Raw genomic sequence first — 27,371 nt, 5'->3', positions numbered from 1 at the left:
GTAGTGTTTATTAACTTGAGGTAGCAAAATATTAATTGGATTTGTCTGTTTTACTAATAATATTTGTTAATAGTTCAGTTCAGTTCAGTCGCTCAGTCGTGTCCGACTCTTTGCGACCCCATAAATCACAGCACGCCAGGCCTCCCTGTCCATCACCAACTCCCAGAGTTCATTCAGACTCACATCCATCAAGTCAGTGATGCCATCCAGCCATCTCATCCTCTGTCATCCCCTTCTCCTCCTGCCCCCAATCCCTCCCAGCATCAGAGTCTTTTTCAATGAGTCAACTCTTCACATGAGGTGGCCAAAGTACTGGAGTTTCAGCTTTAGCATCATTCCTTCCAAAGAAATCCCAGGGCTGATCTCCTTCAGAATGGACTGGTTGGATCTCCTTGCAGTCCAAGGGACTCTCAAGAGTCTTCTCCAACACCACAGTTCAAAAGCATCAATTCTTGGATGCTCAGCCTTCTTCACAGTCCAACTATCATATCCATACATGACCACAGGAAAAACCATAGCCTTGACTAGATGGACCATTGTTGGCAAAATAATGTCTCTGCTTTTGAATATGCTATCTAGGTTGGTCATAACTTTCCTTCCAAGGAGTAAGCGTCTTTTAATTTCATGGCTGCAGTCACCATCTGTAGTGATTTTGGAGCCCCAAAAAATAAAGTCTGACACTGTTTCCACTGTTTCCCCATCTATTTCCCATGAAGTGATGGGACCAGATGCCATAATCTTCATTTTCTGAATGTTGAGCTTTAAGCCAACTTTTTCACTCTCCACTTTCACTTTCATTAAGAGGCTTTTGAGTTCCTCTTCACTTGCTGCCATAAGGGTGGTGTCATCTGCATATCTGAGGTTATTGATATCTCTCCCGGCAATCTTGATTCCAGCTTGTGCTTCTTCCAGTCCAGTGTTTCTCATCATGTACTCTGCATAGAAGTTAAATAAGCAGGGTGACAATATACAGCCTTGACGTACTCCTTTTCCTATTTGGAACCAGTCTGTTGTTCCATGTCCAGTTCTAACTGTTGCTTCCTGACCTGCATACAGATTTCTCAAGAGGCAGGTCAGATAGTCTGATATTGCCATCTCTTGAAGAATTTTCCACAGTTTATTGTGATCCACATCCTCAAAGGCTTTGGCATAGTCAATAAAGCAGAAATAGATGTTTTTCTGGAACTCTCTTGCTTTTTCCATGATCCAGTGGATGTTGGCAATTTGATTTCTGGTTCCTCTGCCTTTTCTAAAACCAGCTTGAACATCAGGAAGTTCACGGTTCACGTATTGCTGAAGCCTGGCTTGGAGAATTTTGAGCATGACTTTAGTAGCGTGTGAGATGAGTGATAGTAGTAAAATATTAGTGATTGTCTGGATACCTAACATAACATTGCATTCTCTGAATCACGTCAGAAACATCCCCTTGTCACTCTATCCAAGAACACTTATATGTGCAGAATACTTTTTTAAAAAAGTTCTCATGCATTTTACTTATTTTTTTCGATTTTTAAATTGAAGTATAGTTGGTTTACAATGTTGTTTTAATTTCTGCTGTATCGCAAAGTGATTTACTTATAGATCCACATACATTCTGTTTTAAATATTCTTTTCCATTATGGTCTATCATGGGATATTGAATATAGGTGTCTATGCTCTACAGTAGGGCCTTGTTGATTATGTATTTTGTGTATAAAGGCTTACGTCTGCTAACCCCAAACTCCCACTCCTTCCCTTTTCCACTCTCCTTCTCCCTTGGCAACCAGCAGCCTGTTCTCTGTGTCCATCATTCTGTCCCTGTTTCATAGATAGGTCAGTCTGTGTCATAGTTTAGATTACAGATACAGGTGATATCACGTGGTATTTGTCTTTCTCTTTCTGACTTGTTTCACTTAGTATCATCATCTCTGGTCGCATCCGTGTTGCTGCAGATGGCATTACTTTGTTCTTTTGCTGACTAGTATTCCACTGTATGTATGTACCACGTCTTCTTTATCCATTTGTCTGTCAAAGGACAGTTAAGTTGTTGCCATATCTTGGCTATTATGGATAGCAGAGCACTTTGGTTGTTGTCATAATTCTATAATATGCTTTCACTGGGGCAGTATTTATTAAGCTCATTTGACCAATGATTACATTGACATAGATTGAGTTGCCGCCTCCTAGGAGACAAAGAGACAAAGTCAGAAGTAAACAAAGTAAACATTAGAGCCCCTGGCTTCCAGAACTAATCGTTCCACAAGATTACCATGACTTCCCTGATCAAATTCCATCACTTCAACCACTACAGATGTGCTTGACTATATTGGACTCTGTTGAACATGAATATATTTGGCCCCTGCCTTTAGATAATTTATGTTAATTTGCTATAATTCTACAAATGACCTTGTCACCAAAGCCTAAACTCAGCCTAGAGCTTTTAAAGGTTCAGGAACAAAAGCATTTCTAGGTTGACAAACTCCATGGGTAGCCCTTTGCAAAACTTGATTGGAGACCTAAAATCTACTCTTGTGCATTAAGGAAGAGTTAAATACATATGAGCAATTGATTCTAAAAATACATGGAATCTGGAAATTATTCTTTGTATAATTAACTGAGGGTTATATTTATCTATAGAAAGATGATAGAGTAAGAGATTGCATTACTGAATCAAGCCTGAGATTAGTGATATGCCATAGGTAAGAGGAATCTGAGATTCTGAATCTTATTAATTGCCTAAGAATTGTACATGTGACCAGATAATTGGGGAAGTCTGGATAGTTTAGATGGGAATTGATGGAAAGCCTTAATAGAGTTTAACTGAAACAAAAAAGGATTTTAGTGAAATAGACTAAAGTAACTTACTTTCTAGAAGTCAGCTTAATAGGCTTTTCTTTTTTTTTTTTTTTTGCTGCTGTTTACCCAGATGAAGATATTTCTGTGGTATGCCATTCCAAAAATGGAATACTTTTCCTACAGTTACAATAGCTTACATAACTTTCGAGAAGAAGGTGGTCTCAAAGGAAGTTGCAACAGCCTCAATATAGGGTTATAAGAACCTTACTGAAAACAGTCCTATTTTTATCAATAATCTAATAGCTGAATGTTTAAATGAAACCATTAAAAAGAGCATTAAAAAGAGAGATTACATCCATAACCCCTAAACAAAAACAATTTCTGAGAACTGTCTTTAGCCAAAAAGGAGAAAAGCTACTCTTAGTTTGTTACTCAGTCAGACACAGAAGGCATTGCCTGCAGGTCTTCAGTCGGAGAAGGCAATGGCACCCCACTCCAGTACTCTTGCCTGGAAAATCCCATGGACGGAGGAGCCTGGTAGGCTGCAGTCCATGGGGTCGAGAAGAGTCGGACACGACTGAGAGACTTCACTTTCACTTTTCACTTTCATGCATTGGAGAAGGAAATGGCAACGCACTCCAGTGTTCTTGCCTGGAGAATCCCAGGAATGGGGGAGCCTGGTGGGCTGCCGTCTGTGGGGTCGCACGGAGTCGGACACGACTGAAGTGACTTAGCAGCAGCAGCAGGTCTTCAGTAGCTCCCAGCATCTTCTGCATTCAACACATGGTTCTCAGACTGACACTGAAGTATCTCCCTAGCTGGTCACCAGCCTGCTTTCCTCCTGTACTGAGCTCTGGCCAAAATGGACTGCTTCTGATTCCCAGAGGGGTCCACGTCCTTCTGTCTTCAAGCTTCTCTCCATACATTCTCTCCACTGGGAAGAGCGAGCACCCCAATCTCACTGTTTTGAATCTGCATCTGTCTAAAAGCAGTATTCAGAGGAACAATTTGGTTTGATCACTAAGTTAAAATAACATCACATAGTCTTTAACTTCTCCCACCCTCTGCCAACAGAAGCAACAACTCATTAAGGGAATCCACTGAAGGCAGCAAATCAAGTGAAACTTTTAGCAGGTAAGAAACCATCTGACCAGCCCCTGACTTTCAAAATGTCCCCTTTACTACTATTTTTCATTCATTCATTCATTAGAATATCGTTCACTGCCTGTGATGTGCCGAGTTCTGTGCTAGGCCCATGGGATGTAACGGCAGGTGAGACACACATGGGCCCTGTCCTCAAGTTGCTTATAGTCGTAGGGTCTATTTATTGACTGACTGCCAGGAAAAACTTTTATCTTTCTATTCTTACTGCTTATGAAAAAATAGCGATATTAGAGTCCTGTTTATATCATAGAGTATGAAAATGAATTCTAATGTTTAAATTCCAGTTAGGCAAAGAAAGGCCTATTCATTACTGTATCTTTCAGTTCAGTTCAGTTCAGTTCCGTCGCTCAGTCGTGTCCGACTCTTTGCGACCCCATGAATCGCAGCACGCCAGGCCTCCTTGTCCATCACCAACTCCCAGAATTCACTCATACTCACGTCCATCGAGTCAGTGATGCCATCCAGCTATCTCACCCTCTGTCGTCCCCTTCTTCTCCTGCCCCCAATCCCTCCCAGCATCAGAGTCTTTTCCAATGAGTCAACTCTTCACATGAGGTGGCCAAAGTCCTGGAGTTTCAGCTTTAGCATCATTCCTTCCAAAGAAATCCCAGGGCTGATCTCCCTCAGAATGGACTGGTTGGATCTCCTTGCAGTCCAAGGGACTCTCAAGAGTCTTCTCCAACACCACAGTTCAAAAGCATCAATTCTTGGACGCTCAGCCTTCTTCACAGTCCAACTCTCACATCCATACGTGACCACTGGAAAAACCATAGCCTTGACTAGACGGACCTTTGTTGGCAAAGTAATGTCTCTGCTTTTGAATATGCTATCTAGGTTGGTCATAACTTTCCTTCCTTAAGGACACTTAAAAGTGTCTTTTAATTTCATGGCTGCAGTCACCATCTGCAGTGATTTTGGACCAAGCATTTTGCCTGCTTTTCTGTAAATATTTGTTTGTGAATGAATTAAAGCAGATAGTTTCTTACTGTCCCTACTGTTTGATCAATATTCAGTGAACTTGAATCTTTATAAATACAGCTTTCTCTTAGCCTAAAAGAAACAAGTTTTGATTGTCTTCTAACCTAGGTGTGTAACATTACACTCACTCATCCTGTTAATAATATCTGCAGCCATCTATTATCTGGGTGTTTTTGACTTATCTCATTTAGTCTGTCTAATCATATCTATGATATAGGCATTATTATCCCCATATATAGGTTAGAAATGAAGATGCAGCTTGCCCAGCAATTTACCAAGGTCATACAGCTTGTAAATAAAGGAACCAGAATTGAACTCAGTTCTAGCCTGCTTCTGAGCTCAGGCTTATAACCACTCCTGGTTCTGCTTCTGGGTACCTGGACAATCAGGATGTTGGCAAGGTTACACTCCTTTTAGAAGCCCTTGAGATTAATGCATTCCCTTCCCTTTCTCTTTTAGAGCTTCTGGGCCTCTAGCGCTTTGTTCTTTGCACTCTTTGCCTTGTGGCTCACAGCCTCTGGCGTGGCATCCTCAAGTCTTCTGCTGGGATTGTCACATCACCCTCTCTCTTCTGTGTGAAATCTGCCCCCTGCCTTCCTCCTGTAAAGAGATTTGTGATGCCATTTAGGTAATGTAGGTGTGTCTCCACATACTCCAGGACAGTCTCCCCATCTTAAGACCCTTGATGTAATCACATCTGCAGTCTCTAGTGCCATGTAAGGTAACATTCATAGGCTGTTGGTATTTGGACAGATATATTTGACAATCATTATTCATCCCACCACACTGCTTTTAAAGCCACTTTACCACTCTCATGTACCTTTGTGGTAGCCCCTACTGTGTTCAGTGTGGATGTCTTAAATCTCTAGTCTCTTGTAAGTTCCAGTCACTTCTGTGAATGAGTTTCAAATTGCTCTGCCTGAAGCACACCTCAGACTATGGTCCCAGCGCCAAGACCTTCAAAGGCTCCCCATTGCCTAGTGCAGCAAGAACAGACTCCTTACCCTGATAATGAAGACTGTACAACACAGCCGTGACCTTTTTTCCCAAGGCTTTTCTCCTAATATTCTCAAACATTTTGGTCTCAGAACAGACACCTTGCCCTGATAATGAAGACTACACAATACAGCCATGACTTTTTCTAAGGCTTTCCTCCTAATATTCTCAAACATTTTGGTCTCAGGACCCCTTTGCACTCACAAATATCACTGAGGATTCCAAAGAGCTTTTGTTTACGTAGATCATTTCTATTTTTAGTATTGGAAAATAAAATTAAATTTTAATTAAAAAAAATTAAAACAATTTGATACTTAAAGATAAGCAAAGTAAGTATATTACAGGTTTCTATAATAAAATAGTTTATTATGAAAAATAACTTTTCAAACAAAAAATCATTAAGAAGACTTCATTTTACAGTTAATGCGTGGCTTAATAAAAGGTAGCTATATTCTCATACCTGCCTCTGCATTTTTCTGGTATGATATCAGATATCATGGAGGCTCTGGGAAACTCCACTGTATACTTATGAGAGACTAAGAGTTAAAAAGAAAATAATATCTTAGTATTCTAATAAAATTAGTGTTGACCTCACAAACCCCCTTTTCAAGGGCACCACTTTGAGAACTGCTGTCATAATATTTTCAAACTGGTATCCAACCCACAGAGAACTTTGTGGTTTAGTTCAACTTACTGATTTAAATAGGTCTGATAGTTTTGTAAAGTGACACTTATTATTACCAAGAGAGGTTAGTTTTTTCCTTGGTTTTTAAATGAGTCATTAAGAGTGCATCTGTTAGAATACATGAGAGAAATACTGGGTTTTATACATATTATTACAAAAAAGAATTTTGCAACCAAGATTATATGTTATTACATTTTCATTCTGAAAAATGTTCATAGGCACTGAATACATAAGGATGACATAACTCTGGTTCTCCCTCATAGGGTAGTTTAGGACTTCTGCAGTTTAGGGTCATGGCTACCATCTTGGGTTTATACATTAAGCCATCACTTTTGCCTTCAAGTTTGTTCTTGTTGATAAATCTTGGCACTGAATTTGAAAATGGAATGTTTTTGCATGACCATCCTTATGTTTCCAGAGAGCCAGTCACGTTACACGTAGCAGAGTTGGAAGATCCGCCTGGTTGCTTTGTATTCCCATCTGCAGGTGAGTTTTTAATGAAAGCACAAAAATTGGGCCTGCTTAAAGCTTACAGTGGATTCCCTTTCACTTGCTGCTGGTCCCCTCATTTTTTATACTATGTAACTTACTAATTATGTTGTTGATTGGGTGTCACCTCCTGCTAGACAGATCTGCACACGGGCAAATGACTTTAGTGGTTGGGAAATACCCCAATACCCAGAACCTTCCCGGGACATAGCAGGCCCTTAAGTAATTCAGTAGATTATTCAGTAAAAATATTCAGTAAATAATTTCTGAATGAGTGAAAAGAAAAAGATATGAGACAGATTGTTCTCCATACACTTTCCAAAGACAAAGTGTGCTTTAGAAAACAAAATAAAGGAAGAAATTGAAAGATAGTAGAATCTGTTGAAAAACAAAATGGCACAACTCAAACTAGAAATGGAAAAAAATAAAAATTAGGATAGGAGGGGCTGAAATCATAATCAGGGACATGACAGACCCCTAGAGAAAATTGCAGAAGAGGAATTTTTAAAACTAAGAAATGTGAAAGATAATGGTAGAGTATAGGTTGCATTTGGAAGGTGAAGGCAAACCAGCAGACACATAATCAGCCCTCCTATGGAAGAAGACAAAATAAATGGAAAAGAACAAAACTGAAAATGATGGTTATTCAGTGAAAGTTTACTATAAATCTGGACAGTAATGTAAGTAGGGAAAATCGAGGTGTGAGGTGAAATAGAAGGAGTTTCCAGGTTTTCTTGTCTTTTGTAGAAGAATGTAAATGTATATCTAACATCAAAGCAATATTCTTAAATAAATTCTACTTCTTAATTTTAAAATTTTTAACTTGTGACGAATCTTTATGAACTAATACTATATTTTGAACAAAAGAACACTTGTTTGAAGTTGAACAGGTTCCTTAGATTTTACTTCAGTTGTATGTTTATACTTTTACCGTTTACCCAGCATATATCCTTGCTTTATTAGATTAATATAAGTGAATGCTTTTACCTTTTTTCATAAATTGTGAGTACCTTAGAACATGTTAACTCCATTTACTTTCCTTCCAGCTTACACAGAATCGTTGTCACGTATTTTAATTCTAAAGGTAAAATACCATGAGGGGTCATTTCCACTGTGTTGTGCCATTAAAATTCATCTAGACGCACACACACATTCACACTTTATCTCGTGCCTGCTGTCATTTTACTTATGCCTTTAATGTTTCCTTTAACATATTCTCCCAGTTTCTGTTTGTCTAAACTTGTCTTTATTTTATCCCCACTTTTGAGAAGTATTTTTGCTAAGTATAGGATTCTAGATTAACATTTTTCTTTCCTTTTGAGTTTTCCATTGTTTTCTGGCTTCCAGTGTCTCCACTAAGAAGTCAGCTCTAAATTTAATTATTCCTCATTTCAATGTAACGTGTCATTTTGCCCTCCTGGAAGTTTTAAGATTGTTTTTTGTCTTTGGGTTTGGGTTTATTTTCTGGCAGTTTTTACTGATACACCTAGGTATGGTTTTCTTTATATAAGAAGAACTTGTTTGTGGTTTGGAGTAAATGCTGTTGAATCTGGGTAGTCTCTGCCTCCATCATCCAGACCTTGCGGGTCTATGCCTGTTATCTGTATTTTTTTTTCTTGGTTTCCCGCCATGTCATTTTGACTCCTCGTGTTGTTGTTGTTCAGTCACTAATTTGTGTCCGACTCTGCAAACTCATGGACTGCAGCACACCAGGCTTGCCTGTACTTCACCATCTACCAGACTTTGCTCAAATTCATGTCAGTAGAGTCAGTGATGCTATCCAACCATCGCATCCCCTGCTGCCCGCTTCTCCTCCTGTCCTCAACATTCCCAGCATCAGGGTCTTTTCCAGTGAGTCAGCTCTTCAAATCAGGTGGCCAAAGTATTGGAGCTTTAACTTCAGCATCAGTCCTTCCAATGAATATTCAGAGTTGATTTCCTTTGGGATTGACTGGTTTGATCTCCTTGCTGTTCAAGGGACTCTAAAGAGTCTTCCCCATACCACAATTTGAAAGCATCAATTATGCAGCGCTCAGCCTTCTTTATGGTCCAACTCTTACATCCATACATGACTACTGAGGGAAAAACCATAGCTTTGACCATACAGACATTTATCAGCAAAGTGATGTCTCTGCTTTTTAATATGCTGTCTAGGTTTATCATAGCTTTCCTTCCAAAGAGCAAATGTCTTTTAAGTTCATGACTGCAGTCACTGTCTGCAGTGATTTTGGAGCCCAAGAAAATAAAATCTGTGACTGTTTCCACTTTTCCCCCTTATATTTGCTAAGAAGTGCTGGGACTGAATGCCATGATCTTGGTTTTCTGAATGTTGAGTTTTAAGCCAACTTTTTCTCTCCTCTTTCACCCTCATCAGGAGGCTCCTTAGTTTCTCTTCTCTTTCTGCCACTAGAGTAGAATCATCTGCATAGCTGAGGTTGTTGATATTTCTCCCAGATATTTTGATTCCAGTTTGTGCTTCATCCAGCATGGCATTTCATACGATGTACTCTACATATAACTTAAATAAGCACATTGACAACATACAGCTTGTCATAGTCCTTTCCTAATTTTAAACCAATCAATTGTTCCATGTCCAGTTCTAACTGTTGCTTCTTTACCTGCATACAGGTTTCTCAGGAGACAGGTAAGGTGTTCCGGTATTCCCATGTCTATAACAATTTTCTACAGTTTATTATGATCCACACAGTCAAAGGCTTTAGTAGTCAATGAAGCAGAAGTAAATGGTTTTATGGAATTCTCTTGCTTTCTCTGTGATTGAACAAATGTTGGCAATTTGATCTCTGATTCTTCTGCCTTTTCTAAACCCAGCTTGTACATCAAGAAGTTCTCGGTTCACATACTGCCGAAGCCTAGCTTGAAGGATTTTGAGCATAACCTTACTAGCATGTGAAATGAATGCAGTTGTATGATACTTTGAATATTCTTTGACACTGCCCTGCTTTGGGATTGGAATGAAAAAACTGACCTTTTCCAGTCCTGTGGCCACTGCTGAGTTTTCCAAACTTGCTGACATATTAAGTGTAGCACTTTTACAGCATCATCTTTTAGGATTTGAAATAGCTCAGTTGGAATTCCATCACCTTCACTATCATTGTTTGCAGTAATGCTTCCTAAGGCCCACTTGACTTCGCACTCCAGGATGTCTGGCTCTAGGTGAGTGACCACACCATCGTGATTAGTCAGGTCATTAAGACCTTTTTTGTATAGTTCTTCTGTGTATTCTCCGCCTCTTCTTAATATCTTCTGCTTTTGTTAAGTTCTTACTGTTTCTGTCCTTTATCGTGCCCATCCTTGCATGAAATGTTCCCCTGATCTCTCCAATTTTCTTGAAGCGATATCTAGTCTTTCCCATTGTATTATTTTTTTCTACTTCTTTACATTGTTCACTGAGGAAGGCCTTCTTATCTCTCCTTGGTATTCTCTGGAACGCTGCATTCAGTTGGATACATCTTTCCCTTTCTCCCTTGCTTTTGCTTCTCTTCTTTCCTCAGCTATTTGTAAAGCCTCCTCAGACAACTACTTTGCCTTCTTGCATTTCTTTTTTTGGGGGGGATGATTTTGGTCACTGCCTCCTACACAGTGTTACAAACCCCTGTCCATAGTTTTTCAGGCACTCTGTCTGCCAGATGTAATCCCTTGAGTCTGTTCATCAAGTAGTCCACTGTTAGGGACAAAATCATAAGGGATTTGATTTAGGTCATACCTGAATAGACTAGTGGTTGCCCCTATTTTCTTCAATTTAAACCTGAATTTTGCAATAAGGAGCTCATGGTCTGAGCCACAGTCAGCTCCAGGTCTTGTTTTTGCTGACTATATAGAGCTTCTCCATCTTTGTCTGCAAAGAATATAATCAATCTGATTTTGGTATTGACCATCTGGTGATGTCCATGTGTAGAGTCTTCTCTTGTGTTGTTGGAAGAAGATGTTTGCTATGAGCATTGTGTTCTTTTGTCAAACCTCTTTTAGCCTTTGCCCTGCTTCATTTTGTACTCCAAGCCCAAATTTGCCTGTTACTCCAAGTATCTCTTGACGTCCCACTTTTGCATTCTAATCTCCTATGATGAAAAGGACATCTTTTTTTAGTGTTAGTTCTGGAAGGTCTTGTAAGTCTTCATAAAACTGGTCAACTTCAGCTTCTTCAGCATCAGTGGTTGGGGTATAGACTTGGATTACTGTAATGTTGAATGGTTTGCCTTGGAGACGAACCGAGATCATTCCTGTCATTTTTAAAATTACACCCAAGTACTGCATTTCGGACTGTTTTGTTGACTATGAGGGCTACTCCATTTCTCCTAAGGGGTTTTTGCCCACAGTAGTACATATCATGATCATCTGAATTAAATTTGCCCATTCCAGTCCATTTTAGTTCACTGATTCCTGAAATGTCCATGTTCACTCTTGTCATCTCCTGCTTCACCGTGTCCAATTTACCTTGATTCATGGACCTAACACTCCAGGTTCCTTTGAGATATTGTTCTCTATAGCATCAGACTTTACTTCCATCACCAGACACATCTGCAACTGAGCATCATTTCCACTTTGGCCCAGCCACTTCATTCTTTCTGGAGCTATTAGTAATTGCCCTCTTCTCTTCCCCAGTAGCGTATCAGACACCTTCAAACCTGAGGAGTTCATCTTCTGGTGTCTTATCTTTTTGTCTTTTCATACTGTTCGTGGGGTTCTCATGGCAAGAATACTGGAGTGGTTTGCCATTTCCTCCTCCAGTGGACCACATTTGTCAGAACTCTTCACTATGACCCATCCATCTTGGGTGGCCTGCAGGGCTTGGCTCACAGCTTCACTGAGTTAGGCAAGCCCCTTTGCTACAGCAAGGCTATGATCCATGAAGGGGGTCTCCTCATATGCTTGGTTATTTTTATTGTATGACAAACATATACGAAAAACTGTTTCAGACTTAGAAAATGCTTTCAGGCTTACAATAACATTGCCTTCTTCCAGAGAAAATTCATGCTTGTCTCTGGTACTCAACCATACCAGCAATCCCAGATAAATTTAATCCAATCAGTAATTAAGCTAATTTGAAGATAGACCTCAGGACCCACAAGGGCAGACTCAGTTCCTTATTCCTAGGATGTACCCCATTTCGGTTCCAATTCAAGGTCTTGGGTTTCACCAGAACACACCCCACCCACATGATTGGAAACATTTGAGAGTTTGATTTTTTGAGAGGTGTAGCATACTATTTTTAAATAATTCTGTCCTTTTACTTTTGTCCTTATAAAATTTTAGGAAGTCCATCTGTGAAAAATTCAGCTTCCCGTTCATTCCATTCTTCTCCTAAGAAGTCTCCAGTTCACTCACTCCTGACTAGTTCAGTTGAGGATTCCATAGGTTCCTCACCACAATATAGATCTACCAAACCTGTTCATTCACCTGATTCTGTTAAAGGTAAGAATCACCTGATTTCACTGATGAGATTAATTGTTTTTCTACTCTGTGATTTAAGAGTTCTTTTTCATAATTGGATTTAAGAAAGTTTCACATGGTGTTCTTATAGGTACACTCCAATTAATGCTGTGTGGTGGGTGTGTGTTTAAGTGGGTCTTATTTATTTATTTGTCTTAGTTAAATAAATAATTATTAATGCACACATACACCTTAGTAAATAAACATAGTAGATATTACAGATAAATATTATCTCTTTCTCTGACATGAATAATGATCTTTTTCTCTATAAGCTTTTGGGTCTTCTTGTAAATGCTGAAAATGAATGACTTTTCTTAGTTCAGTTCAGTTCAGTCGCTCAGTCATGTCTGACTCTTTGTGACACCATGAACCGCAGCACACCAGGCCTCCCTGTCCATCACCAACTCCCAGAGTCCACCCAAACCCATGTCCATTGAGTCGGAAATGCCATCAAATCATCTCATCCTCTGTCGTCCCCTTCTCCTCCTGCCCTCAATCTTTCCCAGCATCAGGGTCTTTTCCAGTGAGTCAGCTCTTCACATCAGGTGGCCAAAGTATTGGAGTTTCAGCTTCAACATCAGTCCTTCCAATGAACACCCAGGACTGATCTCCTTTAGGATGGACTGGTTGGCTCTCCTTCCAATCCAAGGGACTCTCAAGAGTCTTCTCCAACACCACAGTTCAAAAGCATCGATTCTTTGGCGCTCAGCTTTATAGTCCAACTCTCACATCCATACATGACCACAGGAAAAACCATAGCCTTGACTAGACGGACCTTTGTTGACAAAGTAATGTCTGCTTTTTAATATGTTATCTAGGTTGGTCATAACTTTCCTTCCAAGGAGTAAGTGTCTTTTAATTTCATGGCTGCAGTCACCATCTGCAGTGATTTTGGAGCCCAGAAAAATAAAGTCAGCCACTGTTTCCACTGTTTCCCCATCTATTTGCCATGAAGTTATGGGACAAGATGCCGTGATCTTAGTTTTCTCAGTGTTCAGCTTTAAGCCAGCTTTTTCACTCTCCTCTTTCACTTTCATCAAGAGGCTCTTTAGTTCCTTTTCACTTTCTGCCATAAGGGTGGTGTCATCTGCATATCTGAGGTTATTGATATTTCTCCCAGCGATCTTGATTCCAGCTTGTGCTTCAAATTATGTCGGTTTTCTGTCTCTGTAAGTGCAAGTATCTGTTATACAAACTTACCAAAGTGTCCTCATTTTTAAAATTTTGAGTTCATTTATTATTAATAAAGATAGGTGATAAAAAATGATTTGCTTTAGAATAAGCCTGAAAAAATGAAAGGGACATTAAGTATATAAATGCTGAACTGAGCTTGAAATGTTTTTCCTCATATATGGTGTCAGTGCTCTCTGGTATCATTCTCTTTGATAAGAGGTAAATTAGCCAAGTTGTTGCATCATTGTTAAGTCAGTTCCTGGTCTTTTGAAATTCTATGCCTAACATATTTTTAGATCCTTTAAAAAAAAATCAGGACTTAATCATAGCTTTTAGCACATTTTCTTTTTTTGTCATCTTTTTCTGCATCTGGGTCCTCCTTCATCTCTTATACTTCTAAATTCTTTAATTAAAAAAAAACATTGCTGTGCTGTGTTGTGCTTAGTTGCTCAGTCTTGTCCAACTCTCTGCAATCCCATAGACTGCAGCCTGGAGAAGGGCATGGCAACACACTCCAGTATTCTTGCCTGGAGAATCCCATGGACAGAGAAGCCTGGCAGGCTACATTCCATCATGGGGTCCCAAAGAGTCAGACACAACTGAGTGACTAAGCACAGCACAGCACAGACTGTAGCTAACCAGGCTCCTCTGTCCATGGAATTCTCCAGGCAAGAATACTGGAGTGAGTAGCCATGCCCTCCTCCAGGGGATCTTCCCAACCCAGGGATCGAACCCAAGTCTCGCCCATTATAGCTGGATTCTTTACCATCTGAGCCACCAGGGAAGCCCAGTTACATCATGATGACAACAGTGATTATTGCAGGAGCAGAACATTGCTGCTGGTCACCTCATTATTAGTTTGTGGCTACATAATGGAAGATCCCCTGAGGAAGGGAATAGCTACCCACTCCAGTATTCTGGCCTAGAGAATTCCATGGACTCTATAGTCCATGGGGTCGCAAAGAGTCAGACATGCCTGAGCAACTTTCACTTTCAGTAGCATGGCGTTTTCTTTTTTGCTCCCTGTTGTCAGATATTTGTCAAACATGTTTTACATTATTTACGTTAAAAATCTCTCAATGAGAAATTATTTTTAATTCTCTTAAACAAAAATAATTCCTAGATGATTGCCTTTAAAATCATCTTTAAAAAGTAAAAGGGTGTTTTCTTGACAGAAAAATGAGGTATCAAAATATTTTCAAGATTATACAGCAAGTCAGAGACTAAGCTTGAAATTAAAATCTTGTGATTGACAGCCAGTATGTTTTGGAGGTTGACAAAGCATAGCGTACTTATTTGAGAATAGTTCCCAGGCTTGTAGCACCTCCTCAGTTGCAGCTGCCACATTTATTCTAGGTTCCTTGTGGCCGTGTCAGCGTCCATACTGCTCCTGCAATATAATACTGTCCTCATTCAGGTGACAACAACTGATACGGGCACTTGGCCTCAGAAATTCAAAAATGTTTCCAGGGCCAGTATTAAATCTCGCTCCTCCAAACACTAAGTTACTGGAACTACACAGGTTTGGAATGAAAAGCTGTCATTTAAAATGTAGGACCTATCATTAAACTTGAAGTGTTCTTCCCACTCATCCCACTTAATGCTGTGTGGTTACAAACTAATAAATCAGATTGGTTTGAAACAAAATCATATAAGCTAGTATTGCAATATTTGGATACAGTATTTCTTTATTTTAAAATAGTGGTTTAAAGCTTCCATTATATTAAAAGAAAGGTTGTTTAACCCATAATTGGAAGATTTCTAAAATGAAATATCAAATAGACTTTTAATATCACATCTAAGCAATTTTCTAATAGCTTCACAGTCTCAGCCAATAGAAACAACCGGAAAGACATGCAGGAAGCTCCAAACCAGACTGGAAAGCTTGCAAACTCTGGTAGAAGATTTACAGATGAAGAACCAAGGTACGGTGCACGTTTTTGGAGAGCTCATCCTAGCTCAAAAGAATACTCAGCCTTCCTTTCAGGTTAAGCCTCTTATCTGTAGATCCACTGAAAAGGATACACAACAGGCAATTCAGAAACCTCAGGTCAGAATGTAAGAGTCTTCACCATGACTAATGCCTCGATTAACAGGGTGACCTTGGGCAGGTCGCCTTAGCCCTCCTCTTTCATCTAATAGGGATGATAATATTGCTGACCAGCCCTCAGCAGGACACATGTTCTGAGTGGCTGAGTTCACGTGACACTTTCCCATACGCTGTCTTTCTTACCCTTTCAGGTCTGTAGATGAACATTTGTATGACAGTAGCGAGCATTACTCTTGCCTAGAAAATCCCATGGGTGGAGGAGCCTGGTGGGCTGCAGTCCATGGGGTCGCAAAGAGTCGGACATGATTGAGCGACTTCATTTTCACTTTTCACTTTCACGCATTGGAGAAGGAAATGGCAACCCACTCCAGTGTTCTTGCCTGGAGAATCCCAAGGATGGGGGAGCCTGGTGGGCTGCTGTCTATGGGCTCGAACAGAGTCGGACACGACTGAAGCAACTTAGCAGCAGCATCAAGCATAAGGTGGCAGTTAATAGCCAGAAAACAAAACAACAGTATTTACCCTTATAGAAGATTTAAATTACCATGGGCAGACTGTGCCACCCAATGAATCACTAAATAAATAAAGATAAACTATGTCTAAATGTGGACTTCCATACGTCTACATAAACTAGAGCTATTTGAACAAGAAATTGTTGTACTCTGCAGATGATAGACAACTTCTGGGACATGAATTCTAAGTGGATGTTCCCATGAATTCAGGAGGCTATCATGTTTTATGATTTCCTGATATAAATCCATGAATCCAGGAGACTTTGTCAGAGAGAAATTATTTTTGGAGTATACATGTTATTCTTATTTCATCTCTAGAAAATAATACAATCTTGTCAGATGGAAAATAATAACTTTCAAAAAATCATTTAAAAATAAATTTAACCTTATTATAATAATAGTTGTTATTAGCATTTATTGAGCAGTTATCAGCTGTGTGCCAGGCGCTGTGTGCCAGCCCCTGTATGCAGCGTCTTGTCTGTGAGCTTCACAACACTGGGAGGTGCATGCTAATATCTTGTCATTTGGTAATGAGGAAGCTGAAGATCACAGTCAGTCAATAAGTTCGAAGTCACACAATGAGTAGTGGAGCTGGGAATTGATCTCTGCAATTTTTGACTCCAAAATCCACATTTTTAACATACTAAAAGCTAAATTGTTACTAAAGAAAATCAACAAATTCTTTTTGATAACTCCAGGTGTCTGTGTATGTAAACATAAAAACATTTGATTTTAAGTTTATCATAACTTTTTAGAGGAAGATTCATTATCTTATTGGCCCCATTTTTATTCACACTTTGACTTATATTTCTGACTATCTGACTAATCCTACCATGTAATAATCCAAATGGAAAACATGTCATATTGGTTAAATTTTTTTCTAATCTTTTTATTGGATGCATTGTCTGGATGACATGTCTCTTGGAAATTATGAAACATATTTTGGAGAGAATGTGGGGAACATTTATCAAAATTGAAAGTACATGTATTCTCTGACCCAGAAACTCCACTTCCAGCAATTTATTCTGCAAGAAAAGTTGCACACACAAAAGTCTGTTTACAGAAGTATTTCCTATAGCATTGTTTATAAGCAAAAATAAGGAAGCAACTTTAAAAAGTTTATTTATTAACATGTTGGTACATCCACACAATGTAGTACTGTACTGTCATAACAAAACATGAGCTGAACTGGAAAGATATTGACATTTTAAGTGAATGAAAGCAAGCTGCAGAACGATTTATACCACATTTCCATTTTTGTAAAGAAGACTTCTGTCTGTGTGTGTGTGCATATGTACTTGTGAAGATATTCATTAAAATGTTTATAGTGATGACCTCTTGCCTGGAAAATCCCATGGACGGAGGAGCTTGGTAAGCTCCAGTCCACGGGGTCGTTAAGAGTCGGACAAGACTGAGTGACTTCACTTTCACTTTTCACTTTCATGCATTGGAGAAGGAAATGGCAACCCACTCCAGTGTTCTTGCCTGGAGAATCCCAGGGACAGGGGAGCCTGGTGGGCTGCCGTCTATGGGGTCACACAGAGTCGGACACGACTGAAGTGACTTAGCAGCAGCAGGGAGAAGGAGGTTCAATACACTGAGGGAATAAAAACAGAATGATTTTTATCTCTCTATGTACCCTTCTGAGGTGTTCAAATTATTAACAATTAGTATGTATTACTTCTGTAACAATAATTATCATGTTATTATTTATTTGGCCACACAGTGCTGCTTCCCTGACCAGGAATTGAACCCATACCCTTGGCAGTGAACGCGCAGCATCCTAACCATTGGACCATCAGGGAATTCCCTATCATGTTCATTGAAAACAACTAAAAGAGCAAAGATTTACCCTCAGCTCTGTTTCATAATTAAAGTCTTTTTTAAAAATGTGCTACTTTGCAGTTTTTAAGAACTTTTTGAGCTCAGCATGTATCTTTTCTATGGTAACAAGCTGACCTTTTAAGAAATACATAATAGAAGTATGTATTTAAAGCCTGAGTATATGTTGCTTTTCTAACTTTGTTTTATCAACATTTTCAGCAATGTCTTCAATGATCAGAAATCAAGAAAAGAGAATACAGAAAGTGAAAGACCAGGAAAAAATGTTACTAAAATGATACATTGCTTGCCTATTCTTTACAGAGAGATGATGCCCGATTAATTGTGGTGTTACTTATAATTAATGCCCTGTGTACTTTTTTCTTTTTATGTGAAAATTTAATAAAAGATATCCTATCCTGTCCTGTAAGCTCTATTTTAAAATAAACTATTCTTGAATGCTCTCTTAGTAAAACTTAAAGCGGTACTAGCTAGATGTGAATGTATCTTACAGGTATCAATCCATGCTAATACCAGTATGTTGGAATAATTGCATTTTTTTTTATAAATTATTATCTTTATAGGTGCTGAGGCAATAGTCTTTTTTTTTTCAGCTTTACATGAAAGTAAAAGATGGAGTATAATGTCCAGACTGGAGAACTCAATGGCACCCCACTCCAGTACTCTTGCCTGGAAAATCCCATGGATGGAGGAGCCTGGTGGGCTGCAGTCCATGGGGTTGCGAAGAGTTGGACACGACTGAGCAACTTCACTTTCACTTTTCACTTTCCTGCATTGGAGAAGGAAATGGCAACCCACTCCAGTGTTCTTGCCTGGAGAATCCCAGGGACGGCAGAGCCTGGTGGGCTGCCGTCTGTGGGCTCGCACAGAGTCGGACACGACTGAAGTGACTTAGCAGTAGCAGCAGCAATGCCCAGACAGAAGGACAAACTCCAAGGTCTTGACCGGATTCCTTCTGTGACCCTGAACTCAGTGTTCTGTCAATATCAGTGAGTGTTATCACAGAACAGAACACTGGGGCCTGTAATCAAAACTTTTGGAGAAGTTTCTCTTTTTGCATATTAATAGCTAGAGGGAAAGAGATAAAAGACTCGCTATTCTTCAGCCAGTGGGTAACTTCTGTAGATCAAATGGATTCAGTCTGCCCTAAGTAGTGTTTCATAAATGAGTGGGGTTTGTATGTGAAATACTTTGCAACACCAATACCCAGTTCTCTGTGGACACCAACTAGTGTCTGTGAGTCAATTCAATTCTGACACTAACTACCTGGAATTAGTGTCCTATTCTACAGACTTAAGAGCCCAGTCCTTCAAGGCTAGGGCTTCCCAGCTGGCCCAGCAATAAAGAATCCGCCTGCCAATGCAGGAAATGTGAGTTCGATCCATGGATCAGGAAGATGCCCTGGAGAAAGAAATGGCAACCCACTCCAGTATTCTTGCCTGGGAAATTCCATGGACAGAGGACCCTGGTGGGCTACATTCCATGGGGTTGCAGAAGAGTTGAACACAGCGACTAACCAACAACAACCCACAAGACGGCCCCTGCTTTATCGAAAGTCCTGGGCCACCTGTAGTTTTTGACTGGCTATAAATTGGGGAGTTCCCACATCCCCCTCTAAAGTTTCAATAATTTGCTAGAACTGATCACAGAAGTCAGGAAAGTGCTTAACTATTATGTTTTATTATAAAGGAGTAACTCAGGAACAGGCAAACGACAGGTGCACAGAGCAAGACACGGATGGGGGTGTGCCCTCTCAGGGCTCCCAGCCCCTTGATGGATCCTCCCACCCAGAAGCTCATTAAGTGCCATCATTCAAGAGTGTCTCCAGAGCTTCATCTCCAGCCCCCTCCCCAGCCTGGAGATTGGTATGTGGGGCTGGAAGTGGCAAGCCTGCGGTCCCACTTGGTCTTGTGGCCAGCCCTGACCTGAGGCTGTCTAGGGGCCCCACCTAAGTCACCTCACTAGCAGAAACTCAGGCATGGTCTAAGGGGCCTCATAATGAATAACAGAAGATACTACCATCTCTTGGGAAATTGTCACGAACAAAGACCAAATGTATTATACTATAGGATGGGAACCCAATGAAAGACCAGAACAAATACAAAAATGTTTCAACAGAAACAATTCACAGAAGCCAGCCTGTCCAAAAAAAGAGCCTGTGTTCCCCTTCCCCAGTACAGACGTCCCTGAGAAACTGCGGCCCTGCTAATGGTTCTGTTTCCAGCAAACCCCCCACCCCCTGGCTCCAATCTACGTCTAACTGCCTGACCGGGTCTCACTAATGACACCAGGACACAGCCGTCTGGGGCACCTTCTGGCCCCGAGTTCTAGTGGAGTCTTTTATTTCCCTTTCCACGAACTGGTTACAGAGGAGAGAGAGGTCCTAGGGGACAGAGGAGCCGCAGGACAGAGGCCTGGGTGACGATCTGCAAGGAAAGCGGCCTCTGGCCAGGAGCGCCCACTGCTGTTTAGTGAGCAGGGAGTAAGCGCCATGCGGCCTGTGACAGCAGGTGATGCTCGGCCAAATGCGTGCAGATGCCAGGCCTTCCCACCGCCCTCCCACTTCTCCCTCTAAGCACATCTGATTTTAAACGAGTTTCAAAAATGTAAAATTTAGTATTAATATGTATCTCTTAAATCAACTGGCTTTACTGAAAGATTTTTACTTCATCAGATAAAATGATAGCTAGTGACAGAACTCTCAACAGGTTTTTACTATAAATTGTTCTACCTTTAACTTTACCTAATAGAAACGCTTTATTCTGTGTAGTAAAGGTCAGTGTCTTCTGAAGACCTGACTGGAAGGAATATAAAATTCCATTATGAAGTTTGTAAAAAACAAAAACATATATATATGTGTGTGTGTGTGTGTGTGAATTAAAGCAAAAGTATTCTGAGCCAAAAAAGTTACTGAAGCACTTTCTCACACTATTTTCAGTTGAGTTTATGCTCTTCTTAGCAAAGACCATCCAGGATTAAATGTTGTTTTGCCAATAAATATTACACTTAATAAAAAGTTGTTTTAACATAGAATTTTCAAGTACAGGCATGCATAATATCCTCCCAAACAAAGGCAAAGTTTTTTAAAAGAAATATTCTAAAACTTTAAAGGGAAGAGAACAGTGTATATGCCTCTTGATGTTTGCTTTTTTTTCCTGTGTCATTAGTGAAGAAAAATATTAGTATTTTATTTTACATCTAAGCAGTTATGGTACTAAGGCTTATACAAATAATTCAGACATTTAATAAAGATACTAAACTCAGGTTTTATTATTTTTTTTTCAGTTATAATGGCAAAGTTTAAAAGGTTGTTTCTTCCCAGGGCAAAGACGTGTTTCTGTATCACTCTCCTGTTACAGTTTCGTTTCCCAAGATTGTCACCAACATGGAGAGGGAAGACAGTGAAATGATTGCTGTGGGACCATCCATCTGTGAGCCCAAATTTGCTGTGAGACGAGCAGCAGTGGGGCAAGACAGTCCTCCAAAGGCCCTTCCAGGAAATGATGGGGCGCCCCACCCTCCAGTGGCCTGTGCCGTAGCCCCCAGCCCTCTAAGAGGCATCAATCAGGCCACCTTGCTCAGCATCCACCATAACCCCCTTCCTGTTCTCTTTCCTCTTGGACTGCTCCCAGTAACAGACTCTGATTAGGCCCCTGTTTCTACACCAGCCTTTGATCATTAAGACAAAAACATACTTGCTACTGTCAAACCATACGTGGCAAGTAAAATCAAGCAAAAAAAAAAAAAAAACATTGGGAAGTCTTAACGTAATGCTTCATATCCTGGCTAATCACATCTAGTGACCACACATTTTCTCATCACAGTTCCATATGGTGCTAATGATTTTTAAATATAAAATGTGTAAGAGAGCATTTATTTCTCCAGCTGCACCAGTAGGAAATCTGCCCTTTTTGAATAAGGCTTGTTTTACTCCCCTGGTCTAAGAATCACTGAAAGGCTCAAGTCTAAACCCTGCACAGTTAAATTGGTTTCTGTGCTCCCTGACCACTGCGCACTTAGCCAAGCCACTCCCCAAGACGACCAAGCCCTAAAGTAATGATGGATCAGCATAAATCCATCCAGCAATGCCACAGGAAATGCCATGCTCACTGGAAGCACTATCTACACATTAGACAAAAGCCACTAGCAAATTTGAAACAAGTCTGAGGGGTTAGATTTGAAGTTACACTTCCTTTATTTTAAACTATTCCAGGTGCTGCACGACCTTAGCCCCTTCCATGTTCTCCCGTAGCCCCTCGGCCATTTGTCAAAGCAATTCAGTGAATCCCCCACCACCTGTGAACCACTTTATCCTCATGACCAGTCTCCAAGAATCTATTGCTGCATTCTTCCCAACGAGCAACTTCTCCGTTCTCTACCACCACAAACTTCCACTCCACCACCGTGTCTGCCGGCAGGGACACAGAACGAGACCAGAACCCATCCCTGCTACACTGGAGTGGGATGTAAGTGTTCCATCTCCCAAGACTCTCGTGGTCTCCAGTTACGGCAATGAACTGCACACCAGCACTTGTGATATAATGGACCTGGAACCTGACACTAACTTGACGACACTCTTTCTGACCTCTTGCTTCCACCAGCATGCTTCTGTCCCAGTCCTTTCCCTGCTTAGAACTTAACACTGGAGACCCAAGACCGTCACCCAAACCAACATCTCCCCAGGACGAGTGCCGGGACACCATCTCCCAGTCCTCATGGTTAGCCCGGGTCTGACTGTCCGGCTCTGCAGGGCTCACTTCTTTCGCTCTGCCCAGGAGCAGGTTGCTGGAGGGAAACTTCTCTGCCAAACATGGAACTGCTTTGGAAGGTGTCTCTTGGCCTTTTTGCAATCCCCGTTCTCCCATAGGAGATCCAAGGCTTTCGTGTCTTGAAATGTCAGAGTTACCAGTCTCAGAGGTAGTTAGAGATTCTGTGTCTGGAAATGGGCCAGAAGGAACATGCACTCTTGAACTATCAGGGTTACCAGCTTCTCCAGAAGGACTCTGCTGTCTCCATGCTGCTCCCGGCAGGTCACTGGGACCTTTGGTCTCAGAAACCAAACATCCATTGCTTTCTTGAAGATGCTCTTAAAAAAAACAAAAGGAAAAATGTAATAGTGTTTGGGCAGTTCAGTAAGTTAGGTTGAGGAAATAGGTTTAGTTATTAAAGACTCCACTACTAATCTATCTGCAGTTCACAAAATTTGTCTCTATTAAAATCAACTACTTAATTACCTAGTGTGTTCCTAGCGTCGTGCTCTAAGAACACACATATCCAATAATAAGGGGCTTCCCTGGTGGCTCAGATGGTAAAGAATCTGCCTGCAATGCAGGAGACCCAGATTCAATCCCTGGGTGAGGAAGATGCCCTGGAGGAGGGCATGGCAACCCACTCCAGTATTCTCGCCTGGAGAATCCCTTGGACAGAGGAACCTGGCAGGCTACAGTCCACTGGGGTCACAAAGAATCAGACATGACTGAGTGACTAGGCAAAGCACATCCAATAATGAAAGGCATATCCAGGAGTGCCAGCGTACCAGCACAAGAGTGTAAACAAGGTGGCAAGCTGTAGAGGCGGACGTGTAACCCTGTCATGGTCCTGGATCTCTGCAGTGCAAGCCATACTGGCATGCAATCAAGTCATTTGGCTCCTATCATCAAAAAATGCTGTCCAGCCTGTGTGATGAAGAGCTACACAGTTACCCTGCAAACCAGAAGAGCACGCCTTCCCTCCCAGGGACTGTGTGTGGGTCAGGCATCGGTGGTCACAGTGTGGACAGGCCAGCAGCAGCTGTCACTCTGGCAGAATATGAAGGACAGCAGTGCATCCCTGGGCAAGGGGTGGAGGTGGGGGGACAGGGCTGGATTCTCCTTGCCAGCGCCGTGTGCATTGGGAGCCTCTTCAACAAAACACAGGCTATTGAGTTAAAGTAACTTCCCTGGTGGCCCAGAAGGTAAAGAATCTGCCTGCAATGTGGTAGCTGCTGCTGCTGCTAAGTCGCTTTAGTCGTATCCAACTCTGTGCAACCCCACAGACAGCAGCCCACCAGGCTCCTCTGTCCCTGGGATTCTCCTGGCAAGAATACTGGAGTGAGTTGCCATTTCCTTCTCCAATGCATGAAAGTTAAAAATGAAAGTGAAGGCCCTCAGTCATGTCCAACTCTTCGAGACCCCATGGACTGTAGCCTACCAGGCTCCTCCGTCCATGGGATTTTCCAGGCAAGAGTACTGCAGTGGGTTGCCATTGCCTTCTCCAACAATGTGGTAGACCCAAGTTCAATCCCTGAGTTGGCGAAGGAAATGGCAACCCACTCCAGTATTCTTGCCTAGGAAGTCCCATGGACAGAGAAGGCTGGCTGGCTGGCTACAGTCCATGGGTGTCACAAAGAGTCGGACACGACTGAGGGACTAACACTTTAACTGGAAACTCAGCTTACTTCTTGGCCACCTCATTGATAGTCCGCATAGCTCCCTACAAGATCTCCAGAGCCATTCAATCAGTATAGATGGGGGATGGGAATGGGAAGAGGGAGATCTTGTTTAATTGTCACTTTTTAATGTGGGGTTGGAAGTGAGGCATAAACAAAAATTACTCTGAATTCCCAATCTCTCCACCTGAAACAGGAAGCTGGCTTTCAGGGAAAAGAAGACCAATGAGACAGAGAGGCAGATTTATCAAGTGGCTACACACGAACACCACGCCACTAAAAATAAAGTTTACAGATGTCATTTTCACTAGGCTGGAATCCAGGGATGGGCAGCTTGCCAAGGGAGGGCGCTGGAAGGTAAGTTTTTCTGCCGAGTCTCTTATTTGCCCAGCACATGGGGTCTAAAGCGTTGACGTCTGAACCTAGATGTCAATTCTGTTCCTCGGAGTTGGGGCCGCTACTAAGTGTGCCTCTTCCCTGGGGTTTTAGACAATCGTGCCTTGCTCCGGTGAGCATGGGGGAGCGCCGACAGCTCCGAAATCTGCTGCCAGCGAGCCGCCCCAGGGTTTTAGCTGAGGCCTTCATGGCCAGACTCCAGCCTGAACTTTGCCTCCCTGAGAGAGGCGTCCAGAGAGCGGGGGTGGTCATTGCTCCGGTGTTCCCAAACGCGGTTCTTCCCTGAGGTGAGGGATAGGAGGACATGAGGCTATGGCATTGGGACTGAGACGAGACAGTGTCCCTGCTCGGACAGACGCGGGAGGGTCGGAGGATCTCTTAACCCTAAGCACCCCTTTCCGAAGGCCCGGAAGGGGCGCCGCCGCTGCAGCCGTCTGCACTGCACCAAGCGCCGCCGACCGGAGGAGCCCATCCCCGCCGGAGGAGCAGGGGCAGGAGCCAAGGGCAGCGACTCGGCGGGGCGCGCCCCTTGACGAACCGTCTGGGCATCTTCAGGGCCTCGGCGGGGGCGAGCACCCCGCTCGGAGCGTGCGCACCAGCCGGGGAAAATGCGGAGCGCGGCGAGGGTCGCGTTCAGAGTAGAGGAAGCTAGTCCCCGGGAAAGGATTGCTAGGAAAGCTCCAGGTGGATCCCTCCCGCTCCCCCGAGGAACTTCAAAGCCCCCTGGCAGATCTGCCCAGGAGACACAAGGAGGAAGAATACCTGGTTTGGCAGAAGGTCCGGGGCTCAGTCCGCCGCGGCCACCGCCCTGATCTCCGCCCGGAGCCACAGCCTCCCTTGGGGGGGCGTCCTTCCTCTGCTCCGCATTCCCCTCCTTTCCCGAGTCCCGCAGCAGCCAAACGAAAAGCGCTCCGGCCAGACCCCCTCCGACCAGCAGGGCGGACCAGACGGCGCCCATGACTGAGAGGCCGCGGCTGCGGGAGACGACGGCGACCGAGACGGGGGCTCAGGTCACGCAGGAAGAGCCACACCTCCCCAGCCCGCTCCAACCTTTTACGGTCCCCCCGGTGGCGGGCGCTGCCGCGCGGAGCCCAGCCCTCCGCCACTAAGACTCAACTTTCCCAGCCCCGCCCCGCTCCCCGCCCCGGGGCTGCAGCCCGGGCTCCGGCGCGGCGGACCCGCGAGCGCCCCCCTTCTCCCTCCCTTTCGACCCCGCCAGTGGCCGGCGGCTGGGAGCACACTGCGCCGAGTTCCAAGTGCCTCCTGCGTGCGCAAAGAACCCAAGGGCGCACGGCTCCAGCGCGCTAACCCACGCCTGCCCCGCCGCTTTCCCTTCCGGCTCCCGCGGCAGTCAGGCCCAGCTCTCTGAGCCGGGCATCTCCTCACAAACAGTAGCAGTGTGGCCTCATAGAGGCCTTCGATTCCAGGAACTTAGAATCGGAAGAGGCTGTGTTATGTCGCGGACCAGCCGGGCTGGGGCTAGGATGGGAGAGGCAGCTTGGTCGGGTGGGGTGGGGAATACCCGGAATACAGCGGGCGCGGTGGAAGCTTCATAATGCCTCCAGTTAGCTGCGCTTCACCTCCCCGAGCCTCCGCCTCCCCGCCTGTAAAAGGAAAGGGTTGGACTGACACCCTTCCATCTATATATGCCCGTTACTTCTACCGCATCCAGTCATTTTTTTCTTCCTCAATTTCTTTTAGAGTGCGTGGTTGTCACAAAATGCGCGCCTTCCTGGCCGGACAGGAGGTTGCCCAGAGGCCAGCCTTTACAAATGGCCTTATTAATTAAAAAAAAAAAAAAAATTGCAACCATCTTTAAGCGCTGTCGGTGTGCCAGGTGTTCAATGTATGCATAGACAAATGCATACAGAATAAGGATCCTGGAACTAAGTTATATACACATTTCTTTCTAAATTCACACCTCTGCCGACCTGATGGCTTCACACACCGATTACCAGCTATTGGTTCCCATGTTTGTATCTGCAGGGTGAGCCTTTTCCTTGATCCACACAAGTGTGGCTCAGCTGGTAAAGAATCCGCCCGCAATGCGGGAGGCCTGGGTTCGATCCCTCGGTTGGGAAGATCCCCTGGAGTAAGGGAAAGGTTACCCACTCCAGTATTCTGGCCTGGAGAATTCCATGGGTTGTACAGTCCATGGGGTCGCAGAGTCGGACACGACTGAGCGACTTTCACCTTTCACACAAGTCTACACCCAACTACCAAGGCCACAGCCGGCAGACATCCGCCTTGGAATAATTACTAACACGTGGCTCTTATAAAACAGATCATTCAAAGGCGCCCAGGCTCAAGCCGATAGCAGCCCCTGACGGGCAGCGAGACTCAGCTAATAGTTACAGGTGCTAGCGCCTTGGCGCACACAGGTCACAGCCCCTGCCATCAAAACGGAGGGGTGAGGAAGGGGACCGCACCAACCCG

At 42.9% G+C, this 27,371-nt stretch overlaps 2 protein-coding genes across 13 annotated transcripts in view; one reads left to right on the top strand and one right to left on the bottom strand.

Moving 5' to 3' along the window:
• The window catches only part of CCDC158 (coiled-coil domain containing 158), an 83,326-nt gene extending 64,754 nt beyond the window's left edge, over positions 1 to 18,572 (top strand). For 6 of the 12 annotated variants that reach the window (XM_061420528.1, XM_061420526.1, XM_061420525.1 and 3 more), the window contains 5 exons: positions 3,850 to 3,909; positions 7,017 to 7,084; positions 12,359 to 12,517; positions 15,534 to 15,633; positions 18,314 to 18,572. In XM_061420528.1, the coding sequence (XP_061276512.1) occupies positions 3,850 to 3,909; positions 7,017 to 7,084; positions 12,359 to 12,517; positions 15,534 to 15,633; positions 18,314 to 18,434 (508 nt within the window). In that variant the 3' untranslated portion in view covers positions 18,435 to 18,572. Of the gene's footprint in view, positions 1 to 3,849; positions 3,910 to 7,016; positions 7,085 to 8,133; positions 8,172 to 12,358; positions 12,518 to 15,525; positions 15,634 to 18,313 lie in introns of those variants that run through there. The other 6 variants (XM_061420529.1, XM_061420527.1, XM_061420531.1 and 3 more) reach the window with 5 other exon arrangements.
• A 1,198-nt stretch (positions 18,573 to 19,770) lies between these two features.
• Positions 19,771 to 26,037, bottom strand: STBD1 (starch binding domain 1). The gene is made up of 2 exons (XM_061420536.1): positions 25,698 to 26,037; positions 19,771 to 23,198 (listed from the first exon to the last, which is right to left on the bottom strand). Exons 1-2 carry the CDS (start codon positions 25,891 to 25,893, stop codon positions 22,390 to 22,392), a joined length of 1,005 nt encoding a protein of 334 aa, XP_061276520.1. The 5' UTR covers positions 25,894 to 26,037; the 3' UTR covers positions 19,771 to 22,389.
• Between the last annotated feature and the right edge of the window lie 1,334 nt (positions 26,038 to 27,371).

Source organism: Bos javanicus, chromosome 6 (assembly GCF_032452875.1).
Source record: "Bos javanicus breed banteng chromosome 6, ARS-OSU_banteng_1.0, whole genome shotgun sequence".
NCBI classification, from domain to species: Eukaryota; Metazoa; Chordata; class Mammalia; order Artiodactyla; family Bovidae; genus Bos; species Bos javanicus.
The sequence above is the reverse complement of the archived record's forward strand: the minus strand, read 5'-3'. Positions and strand labels throughout refer to the sequence as shown.

Coding starts and splice junctions, on each gene's coding strand:
- STBD1 (XM_061420536.1), bottom strand. CDS start 25,893: ATGGGCGCCGTCTGGTCCGCCCTGCTGGTCGGAGGGGGTCTGGCCGGA. Junction 23,199..25,697: donor CGGACCTTCTGCCAAACCAG/GTATTCTTCCTC, acceptor GTTTTTTTTAAG/AGCATCTTCAAGAAAGCAAT.